This window comes from Rhea americana, unplaced genomic scaffold (genome assembly GCF_003343005.1).
Source record: "Rhea americana isolate MKP2758 unplaced genomic scaffold, rheAme1 scaffold_20, whole genome shotgun sequence".
NCBI lineage: Eukaryota > Metazoa > Chordata > Aves > Rheiformes > Rheidae > Rhea > Rhea americana.
In genome coordinates, this window is record NW_028186150.1 from 2,622,763 (window position 1) to 2,650,736 (window position 27,974).

At 37.7% G+C, this 27,974-nt stretch overlaps 1 protein-coding gene across 2 annotated transcripts in view; it reads right to left on the reverse strand.

Annotated features, from left to right (window-relative positions):
- The window catches only part of ZNF536 (zinc finger protein 536), a 296,275-nt gene that overhangs the window by 183,225 nt on the left and 85,076 nt on the right, over positions 1-27,974 (reverse strand). For both annotated transcript variants that reach the window (XM_085303786.1, XM_085303787.1), the window contains exon 4: positions 1,778-3,949. In XM_085303786.1, the coding sequence (XP_085159912.1) occupies positions 1,778-3,947 (2,170 nt within the window). In that variant the 5' untranslated portion in view covers positions 3,948-3,949. The remainder of the gene's footprint in view (positions 1-1,777; positions 3,950-27,974) is intronic.

Below are 27,974 nucleotides of genomic sequence, written 5' to 3' on the forward strand. Positions count from 1 at the left end.
TAGAAAACTCCAAGGCTCTTTTCTTCAAATTTTCTAAACAATCCAGGACGGATTCTGAYAGAATTTAACCAATTTGAGAATTCTTTATTTCAAATCCTCTGTGGCACAGCAAAACAAAGGTGACATTTTCTGTATTAGAAGACCAGCAGGGTTCCCCTCCCCAGAAAAATGTTTAGGATTTTTAAAAGTGAAAGTTAGAAAAATAATCTTCTTTATCCTGACATATTTTCAATCCTCTTAAAACAATCTGAACAACTATATATAGTATGAAATTAGCTCTCGCCTGTTACCCTTGTTCCTACATACAAATTTCTAATGTGTCTCACCAGTAATAAATTGCAAACGAGGCTACGACTCTAAGAGTAGACAGTGTGTTTCATGGGTATTTAAACAACAGCATTAAGTACTATAGGAATCTGTGGAATGTGGAGTGCAGATTTATGTGTCTTAACAATTTCTTTACTGGTTTGTAATAAGCCAGCAAACTAACACTTTATTTTTATATTAATTTGGCCTCAGAAGCAGAGTATACTGGAGCATGACAAGAACAACAAAAATAAACTGGCACATACTTAATAACTGTAACAGTGAATTGCCTCCAATACTAAAATATTTATCGAAACTGGGGGAAAAAAAACTAAAAAGAATTACCCTCAACAGCCTGCTACCAGCTCTTTAACAGTGGGCAATGTAATGCCTTAAGGTACCTCAAACTGTCTTTCATTTTCTAGACTTAATGGCTGATTGCAGAAATCAATGTTGCCATTAGTAACAGAGTATTTGTTATGGCATGATTTCCTCTGTTGTTAGGCTTGCAGAATGATTACAGTATTAGTGAGGTGCTTTCTTTATAAAGGACCGAAGATATAACTTTCAATTTACTATCCATTAGTAAGTGACTTTGGAAATATAGATGAAGCCAGAAATCTTACCTGTTACTACTTGGAGATTTTATTTCAGCAGTCATAGGCTACTAACTTTAAAAATTGTACCAGGAAGCTCAATATTTTATAGACATCTCCAGTGAAATACTATCTGCTTTGCTATTTTATACGCAGCAAGTTAACATGACATACAATGCAATTAAAATGTTTCAGTCTGATTTCTATTTTTGCTGTACTTTCAAATAGATGTGGATTAAGCAAAGGCTTCATACATGTTCAAACATGCATATAAGTTAAAAGATTGCCATAAAGTTAGTAATTTATATTTCTTGAAACTCTCTCTAATCAGTCCAGTGGCCAGGTACAAGTACATATCTCAGCTAAGTAATTGATTCGGTTGTGGGAATAACGGCAATCAGAGAGGTTAGCCAACACATTGTTTATTAATCATGCTCCTTTCAACTACAGCTCAAAAAAGTAATCTTGCATCACCCTTCTACATGGAGGAAATGGAAAGATCTGCAAGACAGACACCATGAATAGAAGAGGAAGGGATAAACAATACCTTCAAAAACTGGAGGGAAAGGCCCTGAAAATGACCTTGCCACCAGTGAAYGCACAGACCCTGCACACTGCTGCCTGTGGCTTGGCTGAAGTGACAGCTAAAAGGCTAGAAAAGCTGCCCTTGGAGGGGGGAAAGAAAGATGAAATGAGAATTAACCTCGCAGGCATTGAGGCAACCCAAACACAGACGTTCTAGCATGTAACACCATATCTCTGTGGACTGTCAGAAAACAGGAGAACACATAAAACACATAAACTACTCTGCTGCTGTGATATCAAATATGGCTACTAAGCTTTCAGTGTAGAAAGAGAAGGAGAAGTTAGCATACCTGAGGAAGAGGGTGAGGAAGGATGTGGACTGTCCTCCTGGGCACTCCCCGTCTGCGAAAGACCCCCACCTACTCCGCTTTCTTCAGTAATGTTAGAGGAGCCCGGTGTTGTTGACCTGCTGACAGACTGAGACTCTTGATCACTTCCAGACCCACGTCGCTCATCAAGACTACCTTGAATTATTTCATCTTCTCCCTTCCTGTCTCTTTTGTGGACCCTGGAGTGAACGACCACTTGGTGGTATGTTCTAAAAACCCTTCCGCAGTCAGGGCATTCAGTTGGCTTTTCTTTTACRTTTCCATGACTTGGTAAGTTGTAATCGAGTGCCTGGTTCATACCATGTGACAAAAAATCTCTACTGCCTTCTAAAGGGTCTAGTTTGTTTGGCAAGTCTCTCTGATTGCCCATTTTAGTGCTGTGAACCAAATCAGCAGGCATTTTCTGCTTAGAGCCATCTGCTCCTACTAACACATACTCCCGCTTTTCCTTATCAAACATAACTCCAGCATTTGCCAAAGTGTCTTCATGGCTGCGCTGTATCTGCTGCTCTTTAGACAAAAAGCCATGTTCCATGGCCATTCCCCTTGCCATAAGCTGCCAGGCCTGATAGCTGTTTACTGGATCCATCTCTGCTGCTTTGGCAGCAGCTTGTAACCTTTCTATACAGCTGGATTTCAGAGGAGGCACCAGATTGAGACAGCCCAATAAAGAATGTTTATCCCCTTCAGCAATACTGTGGCCAATGCCAGAAATGGGTGAAAGGAGTTTCCCCAAGACTTCTTTCTCTTTCATGGGCATATCTCCTTTGTTATAGATTTGATTTTGTTCACTTAAGCTTGCTTTGTCCGGAGGAAGAAACCCACTCTGCAAACATGATAAATATCTTGAATATAAGTTTGCATGAGCTTCCTGGGAAATACTGCCAATGGAGACAGGTACTTCAGGATCATTAGGAGACTTATTCTTCACAGATAACTTATTCAAGTGAACTTTCATGTGATTTTTAAGAAACCAAGGCTCTTTGAATCGCCTCCCACAGATCTGACAGCAGTGTTCAAAGGAATCCTTGTGCTTTCTCATGTGGCCTTTTAGAAACCAGGCTTGGCTGAACACTTGGCCACACACCTCACAACGAAACTCATTGGTGGATTGTTCCCCATTCCCGTTGGAGCCCTGGCCCTGTGCTGACTCTGCAGTTATGTGAGCCTTCTCCACGTGGCTGATCAGCTCCTCCTCCTGTGAGGCAGCAAAGTCACACAGGGTGCACTTGTAAGGCTTGTGCAGGATCCTKATGTGCCTGTCCAGTTCTTCACGCTTCTTAAATTTGCCTTTGCAAAATGTGCACCTGAACCCAGCTGTTTGAGCAACTACTTCTTCCTGGACACTGACTGGCTTTGGAGAGGGAACAGGGTTTGAAATATCCGGTGTGCTGTGATTAGCTGGCACAGACAAGTTACAGTTTGCAAGAGGCATTGGTTGGGTATGCTGCTGTGCTTTCACATCAGGTCGTGGCTGCAAGAGGCTGCTTTTCATCTGCTTGTCTCGAAGAATTGCTCTCTCTTCCAGCTCATGTAAAAGTCTGTTTTCTTCTCGGACTCTTCCACGACCTTTGCCAAGGTTTCCAAGCTTATGAGTGCGCAGATGAATCTTCAGGTTGCCTTTCTGAGCTGCTCTGTGGTCACAGTATGGACACTTAAATGGTTTCTCTCCAGTATGAGTACGCATGTGTAGCGACAGGATGCTGTTAAATCGAAAGCGTTTACCACAGAGGGGACATGGGTACTTTCTGTTTTTCCTGGCATCATCCTCTATATCACTCATCTGAGACATAATCCCAAGGTTTTGTCCATTTAAGAACTGCTGCAGATCCACACGTCCATTCAAACTGGTGTCAACTTCTCTGTTGAGCTGGTTTGCTAACAATGCCATCTGACTGCTGATGGGCTGGTTTGCTATGGACATGTGGCTTTTGTCTTCTAGCGGCACTGACGCCTTCTCCTCTGGATTCTGCCTGTTTTGGAGCTCCGGAAAGGCATGGCTGAGCTGGGAAGTGATCTGATGCAGCTTCTGGCTCATTGAATACTGTCCATTGAGTATGGTGCTATTGAGATGGGCGTCAGCTTCCGGCACAGCTGAAGAAACACCAAGGCACAAACTAGCTTCCTCCATCTCTGAAAATCAGAAGATATTTTACATTCAGACTGTGAAAGAGTTACAAGCATTGAGTCAGGGACAAACAATCTGCATTTTATGTTTTACCTACTCATAATAATGCAAAGAAATTAGTGTAAAACAATAAAAAGTGTATTAAATGCCAACTGTGCTATACAATTGTGATCATATATGTGCTTTCATCATTCTGTAGGTTTACCAATAACTATTAATTACTATTTAAAAATACGTCACAATTTCAAAATCTAATTATTACAGAGGAGGCACAAGCTTTTACCATCTCCCTTGTCTGTCTTGTGAAATTGCACCTGTTTATATTTCTAAATTTATAGAAAAAGAAATGTTATGCATCTCTCCTATTTCCATTAGAAAAGCCAGCAAAAAACAGGAATAGAAATCCATTTATAACTTTCAGTTCCATTAACCATATTCAATATATTACACATTCTACAATGAGAAAGATAGTTTTATGATTTGACAAAAAAATGATGGTATGATATTTACTGGTGTACAATAAAACAAGATAATGTTTTGGGAAAAAATAAAGTAAAGGACAAGCTTTAGAACAATAAAAGGGATTTTGCTTTAGTCAACAAAAAGTGCAGTAATATCTCATTAAGCTGATTAGTATGCTGCTTAGAAACAGTACTAGGTGCTGTAACACATGATTATAATCATAAAAATCCTTCAGTGTTTGCAAGTAAGCATTAACGAGGTATATTAAATTTTAAGGAGACTGCGACTAGCAGCTTTGTAAACCTCTGAGATTAAGATTTAACCCTTCTGTTACAAAACATTGTTATTTTGTCATTTTGAAACTGAGCCCATCAAAAGCACATAAATTATCTTCTGCCACGTCTTTTAATTTACTGCGTAGAACCTTCAGATTTCAGTTCTTAGGAAAACTCGCCAGATTACAGAGGAGTATCTCTGTCCTTCGATAGGTAAGAGATGTGATTTAAGGCACTTTGATTTGTTTTAAAGAGCTCTCTTACGGAACTAGATAAAACCAATTAAAATCTGGGGAAGGTGTTGTGGAAAGCCTCAACAAGTTTAAGAATTTTAATAACTTTCCTAATACACAGTAATGACTACAAATTGTAGCTACACTACGTATACTGCAGAAAATTAGAATTCAAAGCTGTTTGTTAAACACAAGTGCTCTGTGCTGGTCTGCATAATTGTCCACAATAATCTTCTATCCTTGCCACTTCTCTCCTTTATACAGAAATAACATATCTATAAATTTCTATTTAAAATACAAAGTTTTACATTAATAACTCTCAAGCAATACGGAGCTATAATGTTATATTAGAACATAATTAAGATGTGTATTCTTCAGTGGAGTGATTTGACACTTTATTCACTATAAAATTACTAAATTCTATAACTTATTAAATAATTAATTTGGTCAACTTTCTATTTGCTTTGGACAAAAGCATTTACTCACTGTGCCTTCTACAAAGCCTGGATACACACTCCAGGTGAACACCATTCCTCACACTGCTTCATAGTAGCCACTTGCTAGACAATTTGAGGCCCGAATCTGGCACATACTTAAAACGCATGTAATTGTGCTCATGGGAGTAGTCCAGTAGACTTCAAAGGATGACTCTYGAAAGCAAAGTTCCACACATGCGTAAGTATTTGCAGAATCAGGGCCTAAAAGAAGCATGGGTGGTCTCCTCTTGGACCTAGTTGGTCCTCGACAGGATGATTGAGGTTGTGATACAATACAGATCTTGCAAGAAAAAAGGGGAAAGTGTATATTCATGTTTATTAAAGATGAACATGAGCCACAAAATTTTGCTCAGATGTAAAGCAGATCTTTTTCCAAGTTCAACAGCTTTCAGATTCAGGTTTCATTTTGAGGACCCACTACTTACATGCTGTCAGCGTTACCATAAATATATTAATGCGATATAGAAGTCTATAAAAGGAAAAGACACCTATAATCTTTAGAACTGCACATTAAGTTTAACTTTCAGTGTCGTGAGTCTCATAGGTAGGGAAACATACTCAAGCCAGGTATTCATTCAACACTATATAGTAAACACAACATTTCTGGTTTCCATGTAAGGTTTCTGTGCAAGAGACCACAATCATTCAAAATGCGGGTACATGAAAATACATTTTTGAACATTTCCTGAAAGTTTACTTAGCTTTTCAAACAAACCAGACTTCATGTTCAAAAGCATTAGCTAAACATCTGACAGAACTTTAGTTGCTGAGCTCATCGTTATCTGAAATTGAATGAGATGGTGAAGATCTGTCTATCCACTTCCTCAAAAAAATACCCCCAAAACAGAACCTACTTTCTGTCTGGATTTCACATATCACAGGTTATTATTTCTCCCTGCCATGGTTAAACAAGGCACGTTGGCAAAGAATAACATAAAAAGTCAAGAAATACTTTGCATATAAAGACACATATATGTATTCAGTGGGGCTCGGTAAAGAGTTTGTAGATTGGCGTTACTCTCTTAACAGCTCGATAAAGACAGTCTAAATTTCATTTATTCAGTTAACCTCAATAGGAACTTGTACCTTTACATACACAGGAAGGTTTGGGTAGTTAATTTTAGCATTTTATGCTCTATCGAAGTTTGAAAATGCTGACAGATCCCAGTGGAGTTCTTTAATTCYGATGTTTAACCTTAAGCATCAGTTTAAGCCTATAGTTATTTGGTTATTATGGTTCAGGGGAGGAGGAAAGGTGGTTTGTGGTTAAGATTTTAAGTTATTGTGTATTTTTTTTCAAAGATAACTTTATTAAAGTAACAGCAGCAGCTATAATTAGAACATGATAATTTTTTTTAAAAAAATTAATTGCTATTTTCCATCTCCCACACACATACAGACAGAGTTGAAAAAAATTAAGAGGAAGATCAAACTTATAATTTTTCATTTAAAATGTAATAACTTTGAATCAATTCTGGGGAGTCTGACCCATTAACATTATCTTTCGGCTTTGGAAATTCTATACATTTTTGATAAAATATGCAAAAAGGTCAGCAAAGCTTTTGTTTAGTGAGTAATAACACAGTCTCTAAGTATCACGATCAGTTGTTGTTCTACTTCTAGAATCCAGCTACTGTAACCTCAAAATGCTACAGTTCTTTGTTTAAACTATATTCTTTCCCTCACCTGCCCCAACTTGTTTTAGTCATGTCTCCTGCCTCTGAATTGTGTCTTCTTTCCCTCACTTCTACCTCATCCCATTGCAAAGTATAATCACAGCATTCAGTACTGCCCTGCAACATTTCTCCTTCTGCAATTCCAAGTTACTGCATTTGGGAACACAGGGTCACTGGTACTGTTCAGTTCTCAGGTAAATCAGACTCTCAGGATTTTTCAGCCCATTCACAGCAAAACCTACCAAAATCTCGTCTTGTATCCACAAGCAATACAGAAATAAAACTCCTCCTCATCCATCATTCCACTATGAATTAGATAACCCAATCTAATTTGCCTAATTTCTCTAAAAAAAATTAGCAATTTCATTCTCTCCCTCTTTATCCATCATCCCTGTCTACATCTACAACCAGACAGGGATATACCACCAGGTGGGCTAAGAGGCTTTCGCTCCCCAGCCTCTAGCTCCTGCTCTCTTGCTTCAGGCCTCTCAGTTCAAGGTCCCCAGCTCTGCTGCGGCTCCTCTCCAACTCCCCAGCCTCCTGCCCCAGAAAGAGAAGTCTTAATGCTTGGCCTCCCCCACTGGCTACAGTCCTCTCTCGTAGTCTGACCACTCTCCAGAACAGCCCTGAGGTCAAAGGGGAACTTCTCTATTACAGACATTATCACAGCGGTCTTTCTGCCTCCCCGCAGACTTCCCTATAGGTGACACCATCCTCTTCAAATTGGCAAGGTATGAAATTTCACCCTACCCCTTCTGTACAGTTAGTCACCAAAACCCAAATGCTCAAATCATTAAAAAATACTAAACAGAGTTCACTGAAATTAACCTGATAATTACCTTTTAACGGATAACCACTTTATAATGATTGTTTGGACAAAACAGGCATTTTTCACAACTTTCTTCATTAAGCTCTTCCCTTCCTGCCTCCTCAACCCAAAACACCATGTATTCAAAAATAAAACAATCCGGAAATGTCAATTTRTAAGTGGTATTAGGATGCTTCGTGAGAGTGCTTCCTATCTTCATAGTCCTCTGTAGGCCAGGACCTGCAAACAGACTGTGCTACAACAACCACGGAGTACTGCAGGAAGCAGGAAGAGGGGAAGCGGCATTATGAACTTGCAAGGAACCTGGAGCTCAGCAATACAGCCTGGCTCAAATGGTCAATTCGGAATTTAAGGCAACTAAACCCAGTCTACATCATAGTTTTCATGCTACATCTCAATACTTTTTCCCAAAATATTTTAGTTGTCAACTTCTACCTGAAAAAGGAGCATTTTCCATATGGAAGAATAACGTCTGTTCCATTCACACATAAGACATTTGTACAGAATGTGATAGGGTGCCTTTTCCGCAGAAAATTTTAAAACTACTAGAACACTCGTAATTTCTGTATTATTTCATAAAAAGGGAGCAGACACTCAGGATCATTTACAGTTATTTCCTGAATGATAAAATTCCAAAGTTTCAATTCTACATTTTTCATGATTCTGATCTCTCTTACAGAGAAAATGCAAAGTTGTGCCATCACTTGCAGTGAGGATAGAAGCACAATGTTTGCAAACAGTTGTTTGCAAACTCAACTGTGAAACAAATTCAAGGCCACTAAAAAATTCAAAATATGTTTGTTGAAACTTACATAATTAAATTTTTGACCTTTAATTATCTCACATATCTTGCAAAGACTCTATCCTCCAAGATCTAGCACCCCCCAGAGCACACCTGTAAGACAAAGTGGTACCACGAGTTGTTCACGTGCTGGCCTTCCTAACCTAGAAGAACCTCCAGTTCTTGCACAAGTGAACCTCTCCAGCTAGAAAGCCAATTTCTCACCCTGGTACATATGTCTATACCATGAAACAGCTTATTTTGCATTGGACAGCACAGAACAGGAGTGACTTCCAAATAAGAAGCTAACAAAACCATTAGAAGACAGCCATTTACTATACAGGATGTAAAGTTTCCTGTTTTTATGATGAGAGTATTTCTAGCTTATGAAATTTGTAACTGGATACATATATTATTAAAAATACTCTCTCATCTCTCACATGATGGCACAATGAGACATTTAAATCCCTTTGACGATACTAAGTTATTTTGATTTCACTCACATTTTCGCCCTCAAGACCCCTTCCCATGATATCAATAGCCAAAGTTCTAATTTTAGCCATTTCAATAGAACACACAGATTTTATTTAACTATTTGAAATGGATTACTGGAATTTAAAAACAATTAAAGCCACCGGAAATGCCTGCCATCACAACTACATTAATGTAATATGAGAAGCTTGGTTTCCTTCTGCTGGAATCAGAGAAAAAGGTAGATGGTAAGTAGAAAAAAATAGTTTAAATACAAATATACATATATACACATACATACACACATATCTACATGCATATATATGCATACACACACCTGTTATCTTTATAAACAGACTGGACCAAATTCAGCTCTCACTTACACCTGTTCATTTCACTACTGTAGAGAAAATAGTCATTTTAAAAATGCTGTTGTGCTGTTATTATAGCTTAGATAAGGTTAGTTAAAAGATTTACAGTTCAGTAAGCAAAGTAATACTTTACAAGCTCACAGGTTTAAACAACACGTTTTTTCTGGCCCTGACCCTCTGAGCAGTTACAGTTACACATACTGTTACTTATGCTTTCAGAATTTACATCTGGTATTTACCTTTCCTGCTGGAAAAAATCATGTATATCTACATTATCTTGTGGTCCATTGACAAATTCTAAATATCCCAATACAGATGGCTTCAGTTCTTAGCAACTGATAAACAGCTGTCATTGAGGAACTTCAGAATATATATTGAATTTTTATTAAATATTGTTCTTATTGTYGTAGCCGAAACTGTTTGACTAAGGCTGTTATAAGCATAATACACTCCTGTTAAGAAATACAGAACACCAGACTACTGAACCCTTTCAGGGTCATTAAACAGCTGTAAACATTATTACAAAAATAAACCAGAGATTTCATGCTTACATTTTAGCCCAGAGCTTGGTGTGCTGAGCAAGTACATTTTTTTCATCTCTTACAATCAACGCTGGTGACATTTGGGCATCCAAACAAATTACATCACAAATATTACTGAGGTGGGTAGGATACTGAGTGGTTTATTTGCCAGATGATTAATATATAAACAGTAGGGCAGGATAGATGACCTACTCTTCTTTGAGTGATTTGTAGGCAATACCAAGAGACGTAGATGTAAATAGTTAAATTTTAACAAAAACATGTGTGTATGGAAGGGGAGGGGAGAGATCAGCTGTATTTAATGTCACCAGGACAGCATTATCCGATCTGATAAAATGAAATAAACATTAGGCCAGATTCTGTTCTCATTTGTATTTATACAAATGAGTAACTGCATTGAGTTCAATGGAGTTTTTCCTTTTTCTTTTTTTGGTTGGTTAAGTAGGTGTCCTGCTCCTTGGGCTATAATTATATTATGGAAAACAAGGTTTTCAGTGGGTAACAGAATGACTTTAAAAAGATAGTAACTTGGTCTACAGGTAACATGTTCTGTTTGTGTTTATTAAAATATTATTAAACTGAGTCAGTAATTAGCTATTACTATTAACGACTTCCTTGAGTTTAGGTTTTGTATTATTTTGTATTATATTTAGTTTCTAAGGATAAAAAACAGGGCAAAATATCATTCAGACATTACGCATACAAAGTCTTAGGTGATCGTGTTGTGAACAGCTCACGTGGTGCAGGTCAGTCACTGGGACCTGGGGCTGGACCCGCACCCAGATGCGCCTCTCTGGGCAGTGACGCCACGACGGAGGCAGTGGGCAAGGCATTTCACGGAACTGTAGCTGCTTTGTAGTACTGATATTTAAACAAGCTGCTTATTGATTTCAAAACAAAGTACTCTTTAGTAACAACAGAGTCAACTCATTCCACAACAGTTTTTATGTCTTAAAGAAGAGCTAGCATAGGGACTTCTAAGTTTCAGAAGTCATTAATGGACAGAAAATTGTTTGCTGAGGCTGTACTGCTTTCACTCTGAACTGAGGAGACAGCTGGTTTCTAAAATACCTGTTACGCCTGTAGGTTACTTTCCAGCTAGCACAGCATTTTGGAATGATAACTGATCAGTAGAAGATAAATCATCAGAACAGCCTTTAGCTGGTAGCACCCATGGAGTGGAGGACTGTGAACTGTTTGTGATCACAATCTAGGAAGACGAGCAGAGAGGAGAGGAGAGGTCATTTATAAATCTCACTCACAGATTAGAATAGAAAGATTAGAAGAATGCAGACAAGCTGTTTGATTTATTGCTACTTTGCATGTGACTTAGCAAAATCTGTTTTCCTTCTTATTTATCCTATTTCACTTGCATATACTTAAGAAGTTGGATCCAAAGAAGAGAAAGATAAATAACTGGTACTGAAAGTTCAGTAGCTTAAAAAATTTTTTCAAAGTCTTCCTTTTTTTTTCCAGGCACTGGTTGCATCTGGGATCATTATTTTTTAGCTTATAAGCATCAGTTCTTTCTCTTTTTTTTCCTAGTGTTCTCCTGATGACAAAAGTAAAGATAAGAATGACACCAAAATTCAAATGAGAGGCTTATTTGTAGAAGGCTTCATTAAATTGAAACTTCTGTTATTCTAGAAGCAGCATTTTTAAAAGTAAATTTTTTGTTTTCATGTAATTTGGAATGTACACAACTGATTAAACTCTCTCCAATTTGATCAATCTCCTGTAGCTCCTATCTGATCATTCACTTTAATTAATCTAACTGGCATCCACCTCAGATTGAAAAAATCTTAAAATTAAGCTTTTAATGATCTCACTTTAATACCATACAGTACAAATAAAAAAACACCTGGAAGTCATTGCAAAGCATATTTATTATTTCCTTTTTTGTCATTTTTATAGTATAAAGTGGGTCCTGAATCTTCTTATCTGAGGACACCGTACCAGACTGGAAGTCTACTATACTCTAACTCATATTATAACATTTAAATATAATGTTGACCCCATTAATCCTGCATTCCCTACACAGGCAAGCTGCTAATAAAAGGCAGTGCATTTTCAGCTAAGTCAGGACAGGAGGATCCGGTCCTGTATACTGATTATGAAAAGATAAAGAAAAAAGAGTTAAGATCACAGAACTCAAATTATAGTTTGAAACAATTTAAATGTAAAACTGTAACAGTGGGTTGATTATTTTATTTTCATTTCCTAAAGACTTAGAATTAGATTTTGTGCAAAACTAGAAATAATGTAAAATGTACGTATGTCCCAAAAATCAAAGCTTGACTGTTGATGAAATATTCATATACAATAGCCTAGTGAGATTTTGTTCATGAGGGCACCTGTCAGAAGCATAAACTTGCATACAAATCATCAAATAAGAACATAAAATCATTACTAAAATCCAGGCATGCAATCAGATAGTCAGTTGTCTGAAACTACTGGACTGTAGCCAACACAGTGGCTCAACAGACTAATGCTTTGGTCTTTGCAGATCCTCAGGGCCCTAGTTCAGTTCCTCCTGCTACTGGTCAGGTCAACTGTCTGTACCTAGTGTTGACTTTCCTGGCATTTAATGCTAGGAGTGAAGAAAAAAACCCTGAGTCCATAAGTTCCCTTTGACCTGAGCCACAGAAACATCTGCTGGTTGAGTCATGAACGGCTTGCTGGCCAAGTTTAACAGTAACCGATCCTGTTGCGGATCAGCTCTCTCAGCAGTAGGTGTCACTGCAATAAATAGATGGATTTCAAGGGACAAAGACACACATTCCCAATGAAAATGCATAAATAGAATATCTCTGAATAAAAAGAGTTTCCAAAAAAAGTATATTGTCCAATTTGGCTTTTTTTAAACACCACATAAGAAACTGGAAGTTTGGTTTGGGGAGAAATGAAATTGCACAATTGGGATTCCCAACAACAACAACAAAGTAATTCTGCCCTTTAGTCCTATGTCACAAAGATCCTTTAATTCACATTAATCATCTCCCTGCAATCCCAGGTCTATTAAGTAAAGACTGCTACAGTTAAACCTTTAAAAGAAACCCTCTCTAACAAATTAAGTAATTTTCTCTAGTGGAACAAAAGACCTAGTTAAATGGAAAGACACTGCACACTCAACTATAGTTTTAGGACTTAACAAAGACCATAAGGTTAGCCTATTTTCTATCAAATTAAAGAGTCCATAGCCAACCCTATATGCATGCTGAACAAAGTAAAAAAGAATGATGAAAATACCTTTGAGGGAGCAGAAAGGATGTCTCAAGTATAGATGTAATTAATAGAATGCATATTTTCAAAAAGCTGTAACCAATTTATATTTGAAATAGAAGTATGTGGTATACCAAATAATATCACGGAAATGTCAGCCAAGGCTACCATACTTGGTTTTATTATCACAAAGTGGTTTGTAGGGTAATCAAGGATATTCCAAACTGCATACTGCTGAATTAGATGGTGGACAGAACAATACATCACTAAACATATCAGCTACCTGTGATGATGTCAACACAGAAATTACGTGCCTAAGAAATTTTTTAATTTTGGTCAAGAGGTGAAAGCAAGTTTAAAACCTCTTAACTTTATCTAACTTGTTGTATGTAGAACAAAGCCTCTGTAACAAAGTATATACTCTCAAAACACATGGTATCACTGCATTTAGCTTAAGACTCATTTTCTTTCCAGTGACTTGGGAGTGGGAACAAAAGAGGGGAAAGAACAAAGACAATAAAAATATAAATTACTCCATTCTTTAAGGTCAGTATATTTAAGAGAAACCAACATGAAAAAAAAGTGTCACAGGCAGAAAGGATTAAGAGCTACCCTACCCAACTCTGAAGAGTTACACTCCTCCCTTTCCACCTACAGCGCTGTGCTTCTGAAGTCCCCCTCACAGCAACGCACACTAGGTCATACTCCAGTATGACCAAGTATCGGTGGGTTCCTCAAGGTATACTGTGATCAAAAAAACAGCAGAGGAGGGGGAGAACTGTTCTGCACTCTCCTTTGATGGGCACAGAGATATTCAGCACAATAACATAACGTAAATACAAATACTTAAAAACTCAGCAGTAAATTGCCCAGTTTCAGTGCTGTCGGGCACGCTTCCGCGGCCAGAAGGGGACCGAATTTTTCAGAATTCTCAAGCCACCTTCCAGCACTGCAGAAAAGAGTAACCCTAACTGATTGTTTCCATATCTCAGTTAGGAAAAAACTCACCATGTATCTTAACTTAAATACATGGCTCATCCTCTGTAAAGCAGCCAGGGACAGAATCCAGAACTCTTGACTCCCATTGCTTAGACCAGTATGCCAGAGAGCTTTCTTTTATCAAACACAATTGAATGCTGAAAAGGTTGTGTTTTTGTTTTTTTAACTCATGATGGAACTGTCAGCATAAATTTGTTAGTTAAAATATTATGAATGATTTTTAGGTTTTAATAACAGAAATTCTTGGCTGTTAATCCCTTCTACGTCCAATTTCCGTCTTCTCTTTCCTTTCTTTCTTCCACCCAATTGATTTATTTTTCCTCTTCCTATAACACATGGACTTTGTGGCAAAAAGATGTAATTTAGAGCACCACAGCGATTCTTGGGTATGAGTAGCTCTAACGAGTTATTTTAATACTAATTTCCAGGAAAAGGATAATGTTGAGAAAGACTCAGTTTCAGTGCAATTGGAAGGAGCTAAAGATGTAGCTAAAGAGGCAGGGTTGCCGGGAGGCAGGCAGGTAACAGAAAAATAAAGCAAACACTGTTCAGGATGCTTCTCATCTTTGTGATCTCCAGAAAGGCAGAAACAGCAAACTCTGGGCAGAATTAAGTGGAAAGAGATACATGAGGAATCTCAAGACCAGCTTAGACTAAGGATAGAAAAAATATGTACTTAATTATCACTCAAGAAAAATGAAACATTAAAGAAAAAAACAAATCTCTTTACCCTTTGGTGTTCTGGTCTGTGCACACCTTTATTGATAAGCTATATTACTACTGTTGTCATTTAACTTTATTAATTGATTACTGTCATGAACAGAAGAACGGAGCTGGTAACTCTAGAGGCCACYTAATACCTCCTGTTTTGCTTTCACACTGAGATACGTGTTTTAGACTTTGAAGGGTGTCACAGTGCACAGCAAAGACACCGACAACTTCATTTTGCAACTGCTATAATCGTATCTACCCCAAGGTCAGAAAATACTCATAAAACATGCTGTTTCTTCAGACTGTCATTTCAAAAAAGTAAAAAAATGATTCCGTCTGCACTGCTGATAACAACACTGTTCTTTCGGGTAGCTTCTCCAGCAGGAGCACAGTCCCGAACTGGAACACACTAAAAGCAACTGAGGCAGGGAATACCGTCCAGTATTTCCCTGGTTGCTTTTAAATTACGCCTACCTGTCTAAGATCATCTGCCTCACAATAATCTTGCCTTTCCTTTTGAATGATGTTGCAAAGCAGTTGTAACAGTTCTGTGATTAAGCTAAGAAAATCACAGTGATGTCACATAAGTGACCGTAAAAAGGGTCACAGCTTTGCAATACTGTTGAATTCAGTGAGGTACAACCGGTTACACGAGTGGACAATTCCCTTCCACCAGTTTGCTCCAACACCAGGAAGAGAAAAAAGAATGGCTACATAGTGGCTAAATCAAAGGAAGCACAGATATAAGCGCTGATTATGGTAAAACTATGTACACTTAAATATAATGGTAGCATGACGTTCAGGATCCCAACAAGCGTAGTACTGACTGCTGTCGGGACACCCCTGTTTTATCTGGACACAAAAGCTTTGATCGTTAATTAAAAGGGCAGAGACCTTGGCAGACATATAGCATAGAGATGAACATAGAGGAGGAGGAATGTTAGAGAAGCACAGTAATATATTTGAAAGTTATCCGCAGGATAAAAATCCTTTAAATGATTTTGATGTTAATTGCAATATTCTGGGCTCTCGACTGAGAAGGCAACCTATCACGGTTGGTATGTGAGTGGCAACAAAGCTGACAGAGAAACTGGTAATTGCGATCACAGGATGACAGACAGTGGCAAGTTCAACTATGACTGCAAAGTCAGTCGAGATGGACTCTGTTAACTGCAACGTGTCCTTAACAGCCAGCTCTGGCCAACTAAAGCACAGTTCTGACCAAATGCCTCAGAATGACTGACAAGATCCCTAGAGGCTTTGGCCTCGTAACAGGCTGTGAGATCGTTTGAAGAGTTCTTGTCATAAGCACCAGAGACTGAAAACCAGACTGCTTTACTGCAATAGTTTTGAATAATTTTGGAACGTGCAAATAAACATAACCAACTCTCAGTGAAACAATTTCAAGACTCTTGAATTCTCTGTACAGATAAGCAGTTTGTGTTCACTTTCTCTACCTCATGCTAATTTACAGAATTATATGCTGAATAGGTAGCTATTTTTCATAGGAAAAAGGGAAGTCAGGTTGGTAACCATTTTACACATTTTTACTGTAAACCTGTGTGAATCTGGATAATTTCAGCAGAATACAAAGCCAAAAGAAAGAAAAAGCGAGGGGGAGCACTTTGTGGTCCAGTTTCAAGCAGCTGACCGCAGGAGGCAGTGAGTGGGCTCCCACTACTTTCCGTAAGGGGTGAAAGTGCTCTTCATTTTACGGGACCAAAACCCAATAGTCTCAAAGCAGAAGATATTCAGGGGATGCCCTCACAAATCCTCTATATTGCTTCAACTGCCTAAACAGACACTCATTTTTCTGTTGTACTGATTTCCAGTGCCTTGCACCTATACTTGTAAATATACAGATTGTTATTACACCTCTTTTTCTAATTAGAATATTTATCTCCTTCACTTTCTAATTCTGTATAAACCAGTTATTTATATATGACATGAGAAAGCATGAATGGGATGCATATAGCAAACTGTAGTTTCTCATACTTCACTGCAAAAAATCTGAGAATTTAATACTAATCAAAGCACTAGTTTCAAATTAAAAAAAAAATACAAAAAGAACTCCTTTCTCAATTTCAGTTGTTGACTTTTAGTTTTGTAGTGACACTGTATGTTCCTAAAGGTTTTCTTTGTTCTTCCTACATTTTCCAAAAACACTGTAAAAGGACAATAGTATAAAAATTATACTGTAAAAACTGTAAGAACTTTGAATAAGCAGAGTTATTCATTTATATCCCTCGCTTATGAAATGCCCATATCATGTATCCTTTATCCAACAGCAGACTCTTTTAGCTTCAATCACAAGAGCTAACAATATGTTATTGATATGATTTCAGGAAACTGTCAGCAGGCAGCTTAACTTTCAGCTCCTCAGCTATGGTGAGTGTATGCACAAAACGTACCTGTGCCTCTCCTGCACGAAAGCTGGCAGAGATACGGACATTCCTGTCAGCTGTCATGGCAAAATAATGAGAAATGTAAACAGCTCTTCCTCACTAAGGCCTAGACTCATACTCATTACACAACCAAAATTCACTATTGGTTTCACAGTGAATTTTAACTGGAATCAAAAATGCCTGTCGGAGAATTGAGATGCAGTTGATTGCTCCCTGCGAGAAACCAGATTAAGAAACAGCTGGGCAGGTAACTAAAGACACCGCTGTGTGCCCTCATCCTCTCGTGCCCCATTCGCACCTCCTCCCCAGCATGAAGCCCCCTGCGCGGTGGTGGGCCCTTCACACTTCCGCGAATGATATTTAGGTTTCCCACTATTCCTTCCATTTACATTCAACACAAAATCACTCGGAAGACTACCAAACAGGATGCCTAAACAGGCCAGCACCCATGCCTGAAACTTTGCACGCCCTGAGCAAGATCTCCAGAACCACTTGGAATCTGACTCCTATCAAGTGTGGCGCAAATCAGGACTTCAAATACTTTTGTACATCTGGCCCTTCAGGCTCATTGAGGAGAATGGGTGCAATTAGAAATAAGTGAGGCTCTTCTGGGAAGACACAGAACTTCCTCATTTTCAACTACTTCTGCTAGAAGTAAAAATCAACTTAGCACATAAATAAATAAAGTCTAGTATATTCAAGTTTTATTTTTATCTGCTATTATATTTTCAAGAGATTGAGAACAATCACAAATGTCAGAAGTCTGAACAGGTAAGATAAATGTACAACTCTCCCAATTTTAAAAAGCCAGTGGTGTTTTTAAAAAATGGGTTTTTTTAATATTTTCACATTGGTTTACAAGCTTTAATAATAAAAGAGTACGTTGTGCTACTAGATGCTGGCCATTCTTTTTTGTCTGATGAAGAGAAATAACAGGCTGCTGCAGGAGTTAGCACAGTTGGGTTTTTTTTTCAAATGATCAGAGAAAGTACAGTACTTTAAGGATGTGCCTTACTTGCTCTTAAAAGGGTAAAACAAAATATTCTTCTAGCTATTCTAAGCCTGCCATATAAGTATTATGCTGTTACAGATTTCAAAAGGTTAGCTTCAATGAACCTGACATCAGTATAACCCAAAATAACCCATTCAAGAGAAAAGTAAGAAATAATTGCTGTTTTCTCTTTTTTTTCCTCAGCTATATTGCTATAATGATTTTGCATAACAGATTGAACAAAGTGCTGTTGTGACAGGTGGTAGAATTCAGCTAGTAAGCACAGAGACAGGGTTCAATTTAGTTTGTGAATCCTTTAATTGTTGTGCAGCTAATTAAAGAAGGTTCTTTACACTCGCAAGTGTTTACCGTTGCTAGTATGCATACATGAAAAATTAAATTGTGCCTTCAAGGGCTGAGAACTATAGAAAAATCATAGCTGATTCTGCAACATGCTTACCAGCTCAAAATAGCTGCTTTTCACAATTGGAATTTGTAAAACTTTTTGCTAAGCAAATATAGAGCTAATTAGAAGTGTTCGTTGGACCAATTAACATTTAAATAAATAAGCCATATTGCACATTTCACAGTCTTTATTTAATGATGCTTCTTAACTCTTTGGAAAGATTCCTTTAAGTACAAATAAGTTGTCATAAAAATGAAAGACAAAAATAACACCAAAACAGTATATTCTATGCTTTTTTCTTTTTGCCTTGAAGTCTTTTCTAAAACTATACCTGTTACTGGGAAAGGGGGAAATACACAAATCTGGTTCCTTCTTTCATCTTGTCAAGTTACCTTTCCACCCTTTTGAATATAAACAGAAAAACATATTTGATTACTATTTAAAGTGTTATGATAGTTCTGTTTGTTTTGCCCCATGGAACAGAATCTGCTTCAGAAAAAAAAATCTTACTTTTATCTTGTAAAATGGCCATTCTAGCCAAAAGAAGGGTGTTCTCAGAAGAGATTGCTCTCAGAGTAAGAAATGCAGCAGTTTGAAGTTGCATATGCAAAGAAAAGTAAAAGGAAAAATCTGTTTTTCTGTTCTACTGTTAGCATTCCCATACCAAAAACAATGTTATTATTATACCTAACCCCAGGGCCGCAATCGCCTGTGTCTTTGGGGTCAAGTGATATTTTGCTTTCAAAACAACCGTTTTTTAATTTACCCATCCCTTTCAATCAATAAGACCCTTCACTTAGCGTTGAACATACATTTTACCTCTCTCTTTCAACCTCCAAAGCTGTACCTAACACAAAGGTTACATTAAAAACAGAGCGAAGGCTTCTCACTACTTTTTTCCAAGAAGCATTACACTACCTTATAATCATGCTAAGAGCTAATATGGAAGGACTTGTTGTTGACCTTGGCTTTCAGCACAGAAAAACCAAATTAACAAGGACCAATTAACATTTAAATAAATAAGGAAGATTAACAAAGAATACTCTGCATACCAAGAGGGTAAAATAAACTAAAAGAAAGAGTACAGTAACTCCCTCGACCAGCATGAATTAAATTCGCTGAGAAGAAAGCAATTCTGTTGGTGCAGGGGTACAGACTGCTCTTTCCTGTGCGGGCAGGGCCTGCTGAACACCAACAGGGATGCAGCCTTGTGCAAGTGCAGGCAATGCTCTTGCTCTGGCAAACCCTTGGGATTTCCCTTGCAAAAACATGCAGAAACTCCCTCCCTCCCCCCTTCCTCCCTCTCCCCCCTGCAGTCTTGCAGGACGTTTCTTACAGAAGGAAGGGGCTGCCCACACTTCTAGCCTCTACTCCCACTTCCACATGAGCTTTTTGGTGTATGTGATTGCCTTCATCTGATTGCTACAGGCTGGGAACCATGTGGCATTAAGTTTATGGTTGACAAAGTAGAGGCTAAGACTAGAAACTTATTTTGCAGATTAATTCATGCCAAAGCATGCTAATTCTGATTAAATTTTTAGTGTGAAAGGTTTTTCAGGACCAGTAATTTTTGGTCAAAGTAAAAGAGAAGAAAACTGGCCAATGAAATTCCAACAGCCCAAGAGAAAGGATATTTGTGAAGTCCCTGACATTTGGGAAATTTATGTTCTAAAATCTATGTTCTGTTACGCTCACCCTCAAGACCTGAACTTGAATTCTGCTAACTAGGTAGTTGCTCTGACTACCAGACTACAAATTTACACTGGTATTATTCTTCTCTCCCTTTTTTCTAATAAGCACAAAAAAATCCCAGACAATGAGTTTGAAACTGCCAAAACTCTCATGGTTAAGGGAGACTGTTTCTACATCAAACTTTAAATTTATATACATCCTTGACCTTTTTCTGGGAAAAAGGAGCAGAGAGCTGAAACAGCAACCTGAGTCGCAGGGACTCCTCCATGTCATATGATCGGATGCTACTACACCAGACAAGACTAAGGCAAAGTATTCAACTACCTTTCACCTTCTCTTCCTTCCTCTATTCCCTCAGGTAAATTTGCTAAAGGTTCTCCATACATACTTGGATGCCGCTATCCCGACAGAACAATTAAAACTCCCCCTTACTACTCACCTACAAAGCCTACCTTTTAAAAGAAAATTCCTATATAAAGGTTATGGATAATTTTCAAAAGATTACAATATGATCTATCATTTTAAATATTTGGATTTGGAATATTGRTTCAGGCCTCTGACAGTCACCTTTATGAATAGTTAAGAGTTCACAGAGATGATTATCATGTACTATTTAAATATGTATAAAGGACAAAGATAATAACAATACTTTGCACTTTAATAGAACCTTTTGTCCAAAATTCTCAAAGGAGAACCTCAGTCCTCATGAATGTAAAACTCACAACTAATCTGACCTGCACAGTGAGTCCCTATTGTTACTCCCATTCATCACACTGGGAAACTGATGGACTGCTACTGCGAGATTTCTCAAAATTGATAGCGTGGCTTAACTCATGAAGCGATTGAAGGCTTCCCAAATAGGTAACCCAAACTGAACCATCATTTTAGAAATTTTGACTAATGATTTGTGCAAAGGTAGAAACAATCTGGAACAACAGAAGACTATTGATCTTCAATCCCTATCCTTGTGTTTTCCAAAGAACATCTTCATCCACACGTTAAGAGACAGACTGACTGATCAGCACACTATCCAGCCATGAGAAAGGGATTTCTTGCCAGCATTCAGAAAAAAGCTTTTCTGTAGCCTCAGAACTAATTCTAGAAATGTTTTTTCCAGTACTAGAACTAAAAACTAAAAAAGAGCTCTTGTAAGAGTCATACTTTTTTGTGTGAAAAACACTTCTCTGCTCTTTGTAGCCATTAAAGCAGTTGTGTATAAAACTTTGTTTAAAAAAAAGTCACATATTTCTAAATGCCTTACTTCAATAAAGATAAACTCTCCTGTCTTCCGATCAAGATGCTGAAAGAAGGTGATTCTTCTTTATCTGACAGAAGTATAGTATTTTACTCATGTCAAGATTTGAACACGCACAATAGTATGTTTCACAGAAAATAGGAAGAGAGCTAATAATTTCAAACAGCAATGCAAAAGATAGGGACCCCAAACATAAGCACTGACTTAATCCAATTATAAAGTTTGAAATGCTGCTAAAAAGTTGAGAGTGTTTGAACACTGGTCCTGGACAATTTGAATTTATGCGAACGGCATTTGAACAGCAGTGAAACCAAAGGTCGTCCTGTCCTTAGGGCCATATTTACAGAAGGGTCAACTGATTTTGAATAATTCTGCCAATGCATTAAGAAAATATATGCTTTACTTCCAACATTAGTAATGCACGTCTTCTTATATTATACAACTTCATTTCTTAACCAAGTGCATTTCTTAATGAGAAGTAAAAAGGCAAAGAAAAAGCCACATTTTTCCCAATGTACATTATTTCTCATATTTTCTTTTGCAATACTCATTTTGCTTCAACAGCTTTGAAGAAAAACTCACTAAGTGTCAGCGAAGCGCAGATGACTTTCACATCTCTGTTGCAAAACTTGCAACGAAAATACCAGTTAAAATGATTTTTTTTAGAGAACTAGGGAGAGAGACAGACAGAGAGAATGAGAATATGTGTCAATATGATTGTTTTCAAATACCTGAACTGGGAGTGAGTGGGTATCATCAAAACCCCTCTGACCAGACATCTCTGGAGACAAAACACAATGAGGTAGTGAACTGGAGTGTCTTTGTCCCTTATACAGTTTGTCCTGTTAGAGCGCCTGTGGTTCCCTCCCTCTCTCACCTCTAGTAAAYCAACTCATCATAATTTCCCTGCCAATGTTCTAGTCAGCACCAACTTTTTTTTTTTCACTCAATCCTTTAAAACAGAATGATGAAGTTACTGAAAAAATAACTCAGGCTTCTACCTGCACTACTGGTAACACAACAGAGCTCTGCTCTCATTCGGGGTCCTATAGCTAACAACAACCAAGAGACTGAATTCCCTTCTCTCAGATATAACCATCTAAAGTTAAATTCATCATATTATTCACAGATACAGAAGATCAGAAAATTGGCTCATAACAAATTATCACAGAGTTACATGTTAGCACAAGTTAACTGATTCACAGTAATTCTTAGTGTATATGTTCTGAGCAAATGTGATGTAAACTTAGTTCTGCTTTCAGTGAAAGACACCTTTCACTAGTTTCATTAGGGTTAATCTAAAACATTGTCTCTCATATGCTGTGAGGTAAGAACTACTACCCAGCCAGATACAGCAGCTGACAGTTGGTAATTTGGGTGTTGGACTAGTATTTATTGCTAGGTTCTGTGGTATTTTGCCAGGGTTCAGCAAACCAGATACTTTCTTCAAACTGCAATTTGTTTTGCCAGATTCTTGTTAAAACACTTAAGTTATATTTTTCATGAAAAGCTGTAAAACCTTTCCCTAGGTCCTGTTTGCTGTGGAAGTCCCACTGAACATACAACAGGATACGGGCCAGCAAAAAAATAATAATAATAAAAAATAAAAAAATAAATAACAACCAAATTCCACGATACGCACAGATACCCAGACCTACGACAGCAGGGGATGTACATTTTTAAATATGTGTGAAGGACTCATCCCAAAACCCACTTGGTGAAAGTCCTTCCAGTAACCTCAATGAATTCTGGCTCAGGCCCATGCTGAATGTGTGGCAAGCACTTATAACCATACATGGATCTCAGGGCTGAACTTGAATTCATGTATTTGTGGAGCTTACTGATGTAAATGACAACTCATATACATTTCAAGATATAATTTACCCTTATCCTTTAGTCTTTCACTGCACTAYTTGAAACAGAATATAATCAAGGCTGCCATTTACAGCTAAACTTTTTTTCCCCATAAAAATACTTTCAACAGTCAAAAACTCTCTGAACTAAAACCAACAACATTACATTGTAAAGCATGATTTACAAAACATTCTGAAGAAAAAAAAAACATTCAGCCATGTGGAATTTTACTATAAGCCACACACCGTTTAACTACCGCAACATACTTTCTCTTCCGTACTCTCTAACGATTGACAAGTTTTTCACCCTTTCTCCTGTTCAGATTTCTCTATAGTGCTACTCACTAGCATCGAGTATGAAGACGGATTAGGGAGAATGGAGAGTCCTCCTTTATACATTACTGAGTGATTCTGTAAGGCTTCATGAATGAAGATAGAAATAAAAATCCATATGCAGAAAAAATCCCCATGAATTTCCAGGTCTTCATACATTCACTGTTAGTAGAATGCTATTCCAGTAGTGGCACTGCTGCCATCAACTCGGCACATTTTGGGATACATCAATGGAATAGAAAGGAATTGATTAGAGGACACATAGCAATACAAGTAAGTGAAAGAACAGTAACAAAACACTGCAATCACTCTTAATTAAAATTATTTTCCTAATTTTTATAGAGACTAAAACTAATCATATTGAACATCTTTGGTTTGTCTTTGATTTGCTATAGACAAACGAATGGACGAATGCTCTCAACAGGATCTTTTTTTCTGCAGAGAAAATGTATGGGTTACACAGCATGCACCCATATCTACCAGTGAAAAACTGGTATGTCTAATTTTAAGTCTTCCAGCCTTTCATACTGAACATGTGTAAACTGCTAAATATTTCCGTTCAGCAGTAGCCATCTATACTTAAACTACAAATCATAAAATAATGAGAAGTAACATACCTGCAAAATGAACATAAAATACATTTATTTTATAACCCAGTCTGCAGTCAGCTCTGCATGTTCCCTAAATGAAGGAAAAATACATGCAAAGTTTAGATAGTTCCAGAAGTTTATAATACAAACCAAAAAAAACTTGGAAAAAATGTGTATAAACAAAGCTCATGCATTTTTTTATTATTGGTAATTRTTAATTCCATGAAACAACTACACTATCACAATCAAAAATATATACACACTTTTCCTCAGAAAGTTCCTATAACAATTTCTATTTATGATCTACTTTTATATGATCTTCCATGCAAATGAACTGACAGCTCCTATATATCCTGAATATCACTTTCCCTCTTAGGGACCACGCACCTTTGGGAATCCTAAAGGGRCGTTTTAAAAAGGGTGAGTTGAGAGGTAAGAATTAATTTGGAAGACCTCCTCCACGGAGAAGATAATTTAATAAATATTTACACTGAAAAATTTTAAGGAATAATGAAGCAGAATGCACTCAATGGCAACATTAGTATTGCTACTGTAACTCTCATCATACAGTCACTGACTTTAACTCTGCAGGTTTGCATGAAATGAATTTGCTTAAACTTAAGCATATGCCTAAATACCTTTCTAAATTAAGACTGGAAAACACCAGCATGGCTTGTGAGAGAGGTCACTAACTAGAAACGGATATTCCTATGATGTTTAATGTTTCTGTAAGGATGAGCATCTGCGGTCACTGGTATGTTGAAAACTGTTAATTAAAACAAGTTCTGTTTCACCAGCTAAACAGGGAATTGAAGTAAACTTTCAGTCAGAACATAGACAAGTTTGTTCAATACACYTGAAATCTCAAGAAGACCCAGAGTTACTTTACAGGTACAGAAGGAAATGTAATTGTAAACAAATRCAGTTAATGTTGGCTGGAGACATTCCCGTGGCACACTATAATGGTACAGTACAAAATATGGTCTTTTRGAGACTTTAGGGTTTTTTTCTRGTCATTTTTAGGACAAGACCCATTCCACCTATTATCAGCTGTGATAGCATCTAATCTACCTATCCTTACAGAGAATGAAAGTCTCTCAAGATCTCTTCTGTGAGGAAGGGAACCTAGGTAATCTAACTTCTAGGCAGTATCCCCTACGTTGTGCAGGAAAAACAGTGTTCCTGAATCCAAACAAACTATACGGAGTGTATACAGTGCTGGCATTTCTGCTGCTTCATCATGAACGATTTTTTTTTTCAAAATCATATTTTACAGGAATCAGGACTAAGTTGTTACTTACAAGRTTCATTTTGTAAAGACATTAATTAATAGACTACACATGGAAGTGAGGTGGGGAGTAAGATAATATTGCGCATTATTCTGTTGGCAAGTTCATCATTTTAGTAATTAAGGTTGATATTGTCTTTTTAAAATACATTAAGCAATACAGACAACACATACTCTGCCCAGCATTCCTCTATTCTGGGGTGGGGAGGKGGAGAGGGCGCATCTCAGACGCGTGAGCAGAAATGTTGGTGCTATTCTAGGGTGATCCCTTTATTGCCCAGTAAGGTGTCTCAGTTGCATACTATACACTCACTCCTTCACTTGAAGGTATATCCAAGACTCTAGTTCTCTCAAGACAGTCTGAGTTGTAGAGATGCAAACTCAGTAATACTTTTGTGAAATTTTTCTTTCAGAACCCTCATTAATGTAGTTGTTTCCTCCCCAACAGATTTCAGGCAGAATGGCAACTAACGGAAAGCTTTCATTTTGACACTTATATTCAGACACACTCCTGTTCCCTTTCTCTTCCTCTCTCCCTCTCATAGCTAATCAATCAAACAGCTGTTCTGTATGGTTTCCCAAAAGAACTGCATCCCTTTCTTCCATAGGAGATCAAAGATAAAGGAACGAGGCACTAGTTTACTTCAGTGATGTAAACTCATGAACTTTTTTTTCTTGTAAGAGTGCGTTAGCGTGGCCAAAAGAAGCTGAGAGGCTGAGAAATACCAGCTATGCCTTTGAAAARGAAATTTTGAGCATCTATTTATCATTCTCAACATGGCAGCATGTAAACAYCTTAAGTCTAAGGTTCTAGATATGTAGAAAGTTAGTGTCCTTCACGACTCAAAGCTATGTTTTTTTTTTTTTTTACCTGTTTATTGACCTGTTTATTATTACCTGTTTATTGAACTGTTGTCCATAAACCTGTTAAATCCCTTTCTGAGCCTGCTGATGCTGTCTGCCGCTACAAATTCCCTTGGCAGCAGGTTCCAGAAGTTCACTACCCAACTGTGTAAGGAAGAACCTTTTTTTTAAAAAAAAAATTGTTTTAAACTTATCTACTGGTTACCTGCATTGTGTGCTGTATTTATGGTTTTGTAGTATCGATGAAGGAACAGAGTGAGGGTTGTGGAAAAACACTTTGATACAATTTTCTATTTACAGTTGTCCTCAGTTTTTCCCAGAGAAGTCTCCAAAAAATGTTACAGTGTAGCGCAACTCAGAATGTAAGATCCTGACATGGTAGTATAAGTTGCAATGACTGCCTTTGCTAATGCAGCTTAGCTAACAYAGTCTACTGATTTTTATAACCTAGTCGTTGATGACAACAAGATGATCCACCTCATGGTGTCAGAGATGTCTTCTGTAAGCTAATAATCAACCTCTCTACACAACCCTTTTGAATGAGACCATCTGAGGATCAGCAGTTTTTGCCACAATTAAAACAGTGCATCTACCATGGCTGATGTTTGTCCAGTTCTAGAGGGGGAGGGGGGGAAGTTCTTACTAGTTTGACTAAGAGAGGAAAGTACCATAATGAAGCCTTCATTATAAACCTATTCTAAAAATACCCACCCAAATTTGGGTGTGAAAACTACACAGAACCTAGTTCCACCCAAAGCCAACATAAATGAGAGCCTAAGGAAAATACTTCCTYTCCTGGCAGAAACTGTTGTTTCAAGCTGTGTCCAGATGATTCCCCCCACCCTCTCTCCAAAACTAGAACCATTATAAAAAATAACCATTCTCTTAACTTAGTTTAAAAAAAGAAAAGATCTCTCGACTATGGTTGAAGCCAAATGGCCCTTCAGGCTACTGCTGAAGAATCAATTACATTAGCTGTAAGCCTAAGAGAGTCCTGGGGACAATCAGTCAGAGCCATAATAGCTGTGAGGGAATTGTTAAGCAAATTGAGGGATTCTTTAGGTAATTGGGATTGGACAACCAGGTCATACTTAATTTGAAGCATCCATTCCATACAAGTGCTTCGTATGTATAGTAAGAACCACAGACAGTAAAGCCTAACTGTGATGCTACTAACTCAATGCTTCCAAAAGGACCCCTCCCCTATTTTCTTGTGCAGAATATTTAATAGGATTGTGCTCACTTTCAGCAGAGGAGAATTCAAGCAGTTACTGCAGGATCAAA